Source organism: Impatiens glandulifera, chromosome 2, assembly GCF_907164915.1.
Source record: "Impatiens glandulifera chromosome 2, dImpGla2.1, whole genome shotgun sequence".
Classification (NCBI taxonomy): Eukaryota; Viridiplantae; Streptophyta; class Magnoliopsida; order Ericales; family Balsaminaceae; genus Impatiens; species Impatiens glandulifera.
Window position 1 is genome coordinate 18,083,805 of NC_061863.1, and position 11,112 is coordinate 18,094,916.

Genomic DNA, 11,112 nt, shown 5'->3' on the forward strand with positions numbered 1-11,112 from the left:
ATATAAATAAGTTGTCATCTCAAAAATTTTAAATGATGTGAGCAGCAATTACTAAGTTTGAGCTTTTTTTAAGGTGAAGAATAATATTTAAGTCAGTATTTTCTAATAATACTAGCGAGATTACGATATATTTAAAAAAAATTAAAAAAAATATTATAATCATATACAATCAAGTATATAATACTTCTCCTACTAATTCTGTCTACTAACATATTTCTTATTACTGAACTATTTCTTTTTTACCGATATTTATTAACTCACTCACTTTTGGTCAACCAATAATATTATTCTTACTCACTTACCAATTCATTACAGTCAATCAACATATTTTTTATTTTCTCTTTATAATTATTACAAATTTACCTCTCAAATGAGATTCAAATTTTTAATCTTTATTATTCATAATAAACACTTAATCATCACACCATTTAAAATTATTGATTTATTTCTATAATTTTATTTATGAATATATAATTGATTTAACTAATAATTAATTATATATATATATATATATATATAATTACGAGATATATATATATAAATAAACGAATTAAATATTATTAGCTTAGTTGTTTAAAATACTAAAATCGTAAAAAATGTAATAAGATCTTTAATTTTGAAATTGAATTTAAAATATAAAATATTATTAGTTTAAATTTTAAAATAATAAGCTTATAAGGTGAGACTGTAAATTCAAAATTAGTGTATGTCACATTTTTTTTTATGACTTTACACTCATATATGTATATATATATATTTATAAGTTATAACATATTATTAAATTAAATTATATATTATTATTATTACTATTAGAGGAGAAAGGGTTCTCGGAAAAGGTTATAACTAATTAAATCCTTAGTAACTTAGTATAACTATTATGTAACTAAATTATATTTATTATTTAAAAAAAAGTAGATCTATGCCAAATGCCAATATAATATAAAAAGCACTGTAAAAACACAGATCTATGGCAATATAATATAAAAGCACTGTACAATAAATGTTTGAAATAGAAACAAGAAAAAAAATATATTAATTTTGAGAAGTTATTTAAAAAAACTTCTTATGGAAAGAAAGTGGAAATCTTTATCTAGTTACAAGTATTTTATAGTAATGTCACTAACAAAAACTAAATTTAAGGCATTAAATACCTAAAAAACCATGTCACTGTGTTGTTGAAAAGTACCATTGACTGTAATGAAGACCAATTTAAAACAAACCAAAATCAAGTAAAGAAGATAGGAGAAAACAAAGACAAAATCACCAAATCATAATTATTGTCAGGATATCACAAAACAAAAAGACTGATAATAGCACAATATAAATACTACATATAAGACCACTTGAAAGATTGAATTTTCAAGATAACAAGCCAGCATAGGCACAAAAAAAATACTGTCTTAGAATAAATATCACATAATAATAAGACCAGGGAAAACAAGAACCTAAAAGCAACCAAATTACAATAGATGTTTCCTTGCTTCACAACTGCAAGTCAAACCACACACTACAGACCAATTCTCAATCATCCAAATGCATATTATCTATTATTATGTCCACAAATCCTCAAAAAAACACAAGCCCTTAACACTAACATAAAATAAAATAAAAAAACCCATTTTGCCCCTCTTCTGAAATATGATAAAAAACCCATATGGCCAAGACATACACTGGTGAGAAACTCTATAGCAACAAACCCGTGAAGACTTGACCGATCATACAACATTCTGATTTTTGGCCTTAAAAGAGGAAGCTGTTGTAACATTTACAACCAAAAAAAAGAAAAATCAGTCAACTACTACAGCAAATATCTTACATACTCTATGTTATTTAATTCATATTGAAACCATTTTTATATGAATTTCTTTTTTGTTTAAACTCTCATTTTGGCTAATTGGAGCCATTTATTTTTGTAGCATAACACCTATTTAAGAAAATGGGTTTTGATTCTATTGTTAGTCTTATGCTGGCTGAGAGTGTCCTATGTGACCAAGGGCCAAGGTTTATTTGAATAATCATGTAGGTTATAAAAAATCGTGTTTTCAGGTGTAAAGAGAAAAAATATATTAAGGTAATTTAGTATTTTGGTTGATAATTTAAACGATGTGATTAACAGAGTAGGTTGGTAATGGTTAATTGGAAATAATCTAAAATAACTCACATCAAACTAGGCCTAAGAGTTTGAACCAAACATTCTGGATCAGAGTTGAAGGATTTTATAAAAGTTTTAAGAAAAAAAATATTTGAGAATGAATGATAGAAATCAAAATGGAAACTCAAGTAAACTCACCAAGTAATGATGTGAAGAAAACTCAAACTTAGAAGCATTTCCTGTGAACAATTGCAGGACCAGACTCATCATACTCTGATTTGGAGATCCACATCTGTACATAAAATACATAACACAAACAAATTCGGTTAAGTAAGAGATTAAACAAGCTTTATAACTTGATATAAGACCCGTTTGTAAGAACAACCGACCTGTTGGAAGGTACTGAGGGAAGCTAAAATAGATCCTCCGATCCAAACACTGTATTTCCTCTCAGGTGGAGCAACAACCTTAATCTTCATGCTGCTTGGAGCAAGTGCTGTGATCTCCTTACTCATACGGTCAGCAATTCCAGGAAACATAGTCGACCCTCCACTAAGAACAATGTTACCATACAGATCCTTCCTGATATCAACATCACATTTCATGATCGAATTATAGGTTGTTTCATGAATACCAGCAGCTTCCATTCCGATCAATGATGGCTGGAATAGAACCTCCGGGCAACGGAACCTCTCTGCTCCAATAGTAATCACCTGCCCGTCGGGCAATTCGTAACTCTTCTCAATTGCTGAACTACTCTTTGAAGTTTCCAGTTCCTGCTCGTAATCAAGAGAAACGTAGGCAAGCTTCTCTTTTATGTCACGGACAATTTCCCGTTCGGCAGTTGTTGTAAACATGTAACCTCTCTCTGTCAGAATCTTCATTAGAGAGTCGGTTAGATCACGCCCAGCAAGGTCAAGACGGAGAATAGCATGGGGAAGGGCATATCCTTCGTAAATCGGAACTGTGTGACTAACTCCATCACCAGAATCTAGCACAATACCTGATTCAAGAAAAGAATGGGCTCTCAACTGTCAATAAAGAGAAGAGTAATTACAGATGTTATTCAAGATCTTTTGTATTTAGTTATTTTTAAATGGTATAAAAAATAAAGTAAGATATTTTAGTTAATAATTTGATAGAAGAAATGATTAATGATCTAAGGATTATTTGAATTTAATCCAAGGGATTAACCCATCATCAATTAAATCATCTACTAAAATATATTAACTTTATTTTTTAATATTTTAAAATATTAAACAAAGGTGAATGTGTTGTCTGTGTTTGGATATGGTTTCAAGGATTTGGACAAAAATAGGACAATTGTGAAACAAGGGTTATGTATCTGACTTATTCTAGGTTGTTGGAGTTTTGGGTTTAAGGGGAATATGGTAGGATTGTAAGAGTCATTTGCTTAATCAGTATTTGTTTTTGTATGCCATATAACGCTTTTTATAAACAGGTTATTCCAGACATAAATAATTCTGGAATAACTCTGTAAAAAAATACAAAGGATTTTAAGTTATTCAACCCAAATAATCCACTTTTTCATCTAGCAAGGCTTTTTCAAATAACAAAGTTCGAATTATTTCATAAAAGCCCTTATAGTGAATCAAAGATTAAAAGGAAAGCGAACCTGTTGTACGACCACTAGCGTACAGAGAGAGAACAGCCTGAATGGCGACATACATAGCTGGAACATTGAATGTTTCAAACATGATTTGTGTCATTTTCTCCCTGTTCGCTTTAGGGTTAAGTGGAGCTTCAGTTAGAAGAACGGGATGTTCCTCTGGTGCAACACGGAGCTCATTGTAGAAGGTGTGATGCCAAATCTTCTCCATATCATCCCAATTGCTGACGATACCATGCTCAATAGGATACTTCAAAGTAAGGATACCTCTTTTAGATTGAGCTTCATCTCCAACATAAGCATCCTTTTGGCCCATACCAACCATAACACCAGTGTGCCTAGGTCGGCCAACAATACTAGGGAATACAGCCCTTGGAGCGTCGTCACCAGCAAATCCAGCCTGTGGAGAAGATAAAGTAAAAAGTAAAACCAAAAGAAAAGTAGATATGACTAGCCAAAATACATAAATACACAGAAAGTTCTCTTACCTTGACCATTCCAGTTCCATTATCACAGACGAGTGGTTGGATATCTTCACCGTCAGCCATTTTCTAGTGTAACTGCTAGGCAATGTAAAATTAATCATGGAGTACTTTGCATAAACAAAAAGATAGAAAAAGATGATGAAATAAAATACTGGGAAACTATGCTAATGTTGTAAACTTGTAGTTAATAGAGAAATGATTGTTTAATTCATGTCATTTTGCCTCCACATAGTTGGGTGGATTGTATTAGAATCTACAACTTATCTGACACTTGTAATGAAATGAGAGGAGATATATCCATGAATAAATTGAGTTTAAAAGCTTTTCTGTATCACTAGTGACAATTAAGGACAGGTGAAATTGAATTTAACAAGATCCAAGACAAGGATATATAAAAACAGAGGCTGCAGCTAGTTATGAATTCCAAATAATTCAATAGCAGATGGAAGATAGAGTAATGATTTAGAATCTAATCCACCAAATGAATGTGTTTGGTAAACCAATATAGACCAAAATTCCTTGAAAAAGAACTTCTATTCACACAGAATGATGTGGATCTATATTCTCCAGCGTATATCACCAACAAAGCTGTAGAGAAATAAACTAAAGATCTATTCAGATTTGAAAGATCTGAGTGTAAGACTAAAGATAAAGGAAACTACGATAATCCAGATCAGACTTGTAAGAATCCAAACACTCGAACCAATAGAACAACACAAAGAAGGTTATATATAAGCAAATCCGATTGATTCAAATAAATAAATCATAAGGAAAGCTCATCCACAAGTATCAATCTCTGCGGATCGGAATTCACAGAAGCAAAATCAGCTAACTAAAGTACGATAATAAAACAAACAAAGTAGATCGGAACAGTAAGATTCACAACAATCAGTAAGAGAATATCACGAAACGGAACCGATTAAGTAAATGAATCTTCATATAACAAGCAAATTAAACAACTCAAATCTGTAGATTCAAGCCGATTATAAAGAAACTAAACAATAGTACAAGATAATTCAGTAAATCAGGAACAAACCGGTAGAGATTACGCTGATCGAAGAGAGGATGAAGAACGGCGATTGAGAACTAGAGAGATAATCGTCCTCCTTGCTCCCAAAATCTATAAGCACGAGAGAGGCAAAGAGGAGAGAGAGTGGCGTTCAGAGAAAATATGACGACAGCGGCGAATCCTATACTATTATTGACATCGTGTGGAAATGAAATTGAAATTAAAATGAAATTGAAATGAAATTGAAATGAAATGAAATTTCGATGACTTAATGCTTGCCAACTAAGGTTGGACGTAAAAGCTTTATTTATGGCTGGACTTTTCTTCTATAAATTAATTAATTCTAATATATTTGTAAACTCATCTAAAAATATTTTGTATTTAGAATCCTTAATTATTTCTTAATATAATATTATTGGTCTACAAATTGTAGCTGGATATGATACACCAAAAGTTGTGGAGTTTTCAATAAAATTGCAATTTTATTTGATATTTGATCTTCATTTTTTTTTTGTCAATCTAAAAGAGTATTTAGATGGTCTAAGCTTTTACAAGTATTTTTTTAAATGTATTGATTTAATTTCAGGTACATTTTATTTTGAAAAAGATGTCAATTCACATATTAGAAAACACGATGAATTTATATGAGTAAAAAGGTTAAAAATATATTTATTTGGCATTTATTTATTTAATTTGAATATAAGTTATAGTTTATATTAGTAATAATAAAAATGTGGCAAATAAATTCAACAAGGGAGAACGAAAAAGAAATGATTTTTGAGTTCTTTTACAGTTAAAAGATGATTTTTATTGATAGATGATCTTGTTTTTTTTTATAGTTTTTTATTGAAATATGTTTTAAATTGATGAAATTCATCCTCAATTCTACATTTCGACCAACTCTAAGACAATTACAACACAATAGTTGTTATCATCCACCACTCTTTTATCGTATAAACAAATTTATTTTTGTTTTGAATAAGCTAATGACTTTTATTTTTCACAAATATATATATATATATATATATATATATATATATATATATATATATATATATATATATATATATATATATATTAAACATTGTTATTTTTTTTTAAACATTATCACTTTTATCAATATTTTAATCTATATATTCATACATTAAACTAGGAAATATTTTGACGAATAAATTATCCAAATCGAACATAAAAAACATCAGATTTGGGTAATGTATTTTTGGATTCGAGTCAAAATTAAACCGACATATTTAATTTGATTAATAATCGAGTCAAAATTGAGTCGACCAAAGTAGGGCTGAAAACGAGTCGAGTCGAGCTCGAGTAGAGGTCTGCTCGAGCTCGAGCTCGAAAAAATTTCAACGGCTCGAACTCGAGCTCGAGCTCGATCGAGTATCAAAATTAAAGCTCGAGCTCGAACTCGAACTCAAAACAAGTACTCGAGCTCGACTCGATTAGCTTGAATTTTACCGAGCTCAAGAGCTCGGCTCGAGCTCGACTCGATTAGTTCGATTTATAGCTCGAGCTCGAACTCGACTCGAAACATACAAAATTAAAACATATCAACTAAATAGTTTCACACTTTCAATATATCAAAAGATCACAACAAAATGAATAAACATATAGAATTATTCATTTCACCTAAAACATAAACATTCCATCAAAATCAAATAGAACACACAACATTACACATTAAAACATTCAACTTAAAACATAACCATTCTAACTAAAAATATCTAAAATCCAAAGTCCAAACATACAATATATTAAATTAGTCCAACATAAAACAACCAAACTTACTTAATCAAAACTCCAAAGTTCCCAACATTCCAAAGTCCAAACTTACTTAATCCAAACTTCCAAAGTCCAAACTAAAAAATAACACCTTATTTGGATTCCGGAAGACAAATTTCTTGATAAGATTCTTATATGCGTAATATTAGAAAATTTCATTAAATGCAGTATTACAGACCTTTGATTTGGGACAGTATTACAGTATTACAGAAGTGGTCTTTAGGGATTTAGGTATTACAGAGTACAGACTTAAATGCAGTATTGCAGTATTCATATTAGCAAGATTCCTAAATGCAGATATTAAATTGAAGAGAATCTAGTTCTTTGTTGACAGATCGGAAGTATAACATATCGAATCTATGCAAGATCGAAAGAGAATAAAGAAGAAATTGAAATGAAAATAAAAAAGGGGAAAACGATGAAAACCTTTCGGTGCTTTGCATTGAGCTCATTGGTGACGTTTGCTTTCTCGTTTGATGAAAACCTAGTTCTTTGTTGGCGGCTGTCCGAATGAACTATGGAGGAGAAGAGGTTATGGATTTTGGAGGAGAAAGGTTAGGGTTAGGGATTTTGGACTTTGGAGGAGAACTGGAGAAGAATGAAGAGGGAGGGTGCCCGTTAGGGATTTAGCCATTTAGGGTATAAATTTATATTTTATATTTTAATACTCATATTTTATATTTAATTAAAGTATTACAATTTTTTATATTATAAAAAGTAAATATAAAATATAAAATATAAAATATAAAATATAAAATATAAAATATAAAATATAAAATATAAAATATAAAATATAAAATATAAAATATAAAATATAAAATATAAAATATAAAATATAAAATATAAAATATAAAATATAAAATATAAAATATAAAATATAAAATATAAAATATAAAATATAAAATATAAAATATAAAATATAAAATATAAATTAAAAAATATATATAAAATATAAAATATAAATTAAATATAAAATATATTAATATAAATTATATATATTCGAGTAGCTCGTCGAGTACTCGAGCCGAGTATATAACTACTCGAACTCGGCTCGATTATATAACGAGTCGAGCTCGAGCATGCTCAAGCTCGAGTTTGACCGAGCTCGAGCATGCTCAAGCTCGAGTTTGACCGAGCTCGAGTCGAGCTTTGACCGAACTACTCGCGAGCAGCTCACGAGCAGCTCGTCTCATTTTCAGCCCTAGACCAAAGTAGATCCACCACGTTGTTTAAAATATATTTTAGAATTTTGTGTTTGTCTATTCTTATTCACAAATTTGGAGCTTTTCTTAGGTTTAAATTGACTCCTCCCTCTTTCTATTCCAACTTTCAGCCCATTGTCCCAAAAATTCAAAGTCTCTATTTCTTTTTCGGGATTGGCCTGTCGATTGTGACTCTCTCTTCTCCTTCCTTTTCATATTTTGCAGCATCGTTAATTGTTGTGAAGTCATTGGTCTATCCTTAGTCATTGGAGTAGCTAAATTTGTGATTTAAATTCTCTTTTGTGTTGATATTCTTTTAATCCGAACTAGAATCGAATTAAATTGGGTTAAGTTCGAGTTGAGTTAGATCAATTAAGTCGGATTCGAATCAATTACAAATATACATATAATGTTCTTTTTAACAATTTTGACACGAATTATTATATATGTCATAAATAAGTTAATATCATTCAACTCATCAACAAAAACACAAACACAAACACAGACCAAACCGGTTCTTCTACTACCAAATGGGGTGTAACCCTGTTCTGGACCAATCAAATTTCAGTAGCATTATTTTAATAATAAATCAAGGGTCGGGTTGAATAGAAGAGAGAACTAGAACCCAAATTTTATTCCGGGTTCATTAGAAGCGGAAAGGAGTGAAACTTCCTTCGCTTCACTTAGTTTTACATTACCCAGTTTGAGAAGCGCAATTTGGTGAAGGAGGATGACTTACACCATTTTACATCAGTTTGTCAATGTAAAACTGATTTAAGTGAGGCACTATTCAGTGAAGACTGCTTCACTTCACTCTATTTTGTAATTTATTCATTAGGGTGTCCTAGTGTATTTCATTTGAGTGAAGTTTTCTTCATTTGACTCCGTTATATAAATTTTTTTTATAATTTTATTTCTGATCTATTTAAATTATTAATTATAAATTTATTTTATTTTATTTCTGATCTATTTAAATTAATAATTATGAATTAATATAATTTTATTTCTGATATATTTAAATTAATAATCATAAATTAGGTTCATAATTACTTTGTGATGTTAATATTTAAATTAATTTTTATGAATTATTAAAAAAATTATTTGTGATATATGGAAACTAGTTTGTACAAATTATTTCATAATGTATATAATTATATATTAAATATACATAATTTATTTTGTGATATATTGAAATTATTTTGTACAAATTATTTAATAATTTACACAATTATATATATATATATCAACACATTTTTTAATTTATTGGAAAGATATTTAAATTTATTTGTTGTAATTATTTTATATTTTATATAATTATATATATTATATATATATAAACGTTAATGTAAACAAAGAATACAAATAACACATTAATGTAAAAACCTTTATTCGTTCATGTAAATCTGGAGCATTAAAAATGGTGAAACAAGCGCTAACTAGTGAAGATTCCTTCACTGGCTATTTATAGCGCTTATATAAGTAAAACAAGCAGTAACTAGTGAAGATTACTTCGTTAGGTATTTTTTTTACAGTGCTTATATTAGTGATTATACACTAACTAGTGAAGATTGCTTCACTAGGTATTTACAGTGTGGATAGAGTGAAACAAGCATTACCTAGTGATACTTTCTTCTCTACATATTTACAACGCGGATAAGAGTGAAACAAGCATTGTCTAGTGATGCTTGCTTCATTTCTATTTACAGCGCAGATAGGAGTGAAACAAGCGCTACCTAGTGATGCTTGCTTCATTTCTATTCACAACGCGGATATGAGTGAAACAAGCACTACCTAGTGTTGCTTGCTTCATTTCTATTTACGATTATAATAGTTTCACTCATGCACGTACGATTTCTTTATGCTATTGAGATTATTACAATTTTTTACTTCCTTCCGATTAATCTCACTCTTCAAGCTTCAACTTGAAAGATATTTGAATCCGGCGCTCTATCACGGAACTCTACTTGAAAGATATTTGTCGTAAAGAACTCTTTAGCTCAGTCTCGAAAATGGTATGTACAACAAAATTGTTAACTTTTGTTTATATTTATGAAATCACAAATCTTAAACCTTAAACCATAAACCCTAAACTCTAAAACCTACGTACGCACAATGAGGTCGTTACGTTGAAATGTTCATATTTAGGAAACCCTACTCCAAAAATGTTACATTTAATAAAATCGTTTGTATTTAGAAACCCTACTTCGATTTTGTATATCATTTCCACGAAAGCCTACTATTATACTAGAAAAAGTTTTTTTTTGTAAATAACAAAGCACCTTTTTTTAATATGCATGCAACAAACAACGAAATCATCCCAATCACTATAGGAAAAGAATGGATTTATTTGTCATAGTCAATTATTTAGTGAAGATAATGTACTATTCTCTCTACTGACCATGTCCATATTATGTAAGTTTTGAATGTAATGACCATGTTCTTCTAAGAGATAATATTATTATTTGACACAGTTATTGATTGTGCAATTTTCTCGCACTTGTGGTGGAAGGGTGTCTATAAGATGGAGAGATAACGTGACTCATGTTATAGCTTACACTAATGTTAATGGTTCATTCGTCTAAACTCTCAAAGTATTCAAGGTAATATTGAACAGGAGATGGGTTCTTACAATTGATTGTGAGTCTCTCTTAACACGATTTGTTTCACTTTATTTTCACATATAGAAAACTAAATAAAATTTGTTTTTGTGCAGGATAAACTCATCAATGAAAGCAAAAAGTTATGTTGATGAAGAACCGTATGAGGTTAAGCAAGATAATTATGAGGCCCAATGTGGTCCTAGAACTGCCAGACTTTGGTATTTGAACAATGTAAATTTGATCTAATTCCTCCTATATGTACCTTGATTATGTGAGTTGAAAACTAAAATTGTTGTGTTT

At 29.7% G+C, this 11,112-nt stretch overlaps 1 protein-coding gene across 2 annotated transcripts; it reads right to left on the reverse strand.

Moving 5' to 3' along the window:
• Positions 1-1,380: 1,380 nt before the first annotated feature.
• On the reverse strand, positions 1,381-5,397 carry LOC124925458 (actin-7). Of its 2 annotated transcripts, none has more exons than XM_047465459.1 (6): positions 5,244-5,397; positions 4,211-4,282; positions 3,729-4,122; positions 2,482-3,095; positions 2,291-2,384; positions 1,381-1,753 (listed from the first exon to the last, which is right to left on the reverse strand). In XM_047465459.1, exons 2-5 carry the CDS (start codon positions 4,268-4,270, stop codon positions 2,319-2,321), a joined length of 1,134 nt encoding a protein of 377 aa, XP_047321415.1. In that variant the 5' UTR covers positions 4,271-4,282; positions 5,244-5,397; the 3' UTR covers positions 1,381-1,753; positions 2,291-2,318. The 2 variants fall into 2 exon arrangements, with proteins under 2 accessions (XP_047321415.1, XP_047321416.1); XM_047465460.1 differs by having other exon boundaries at positions 5,257-5,301.
• Between the last annotated feature and the right edge of the window lie 5,715 nt (positions 5,398-11,112).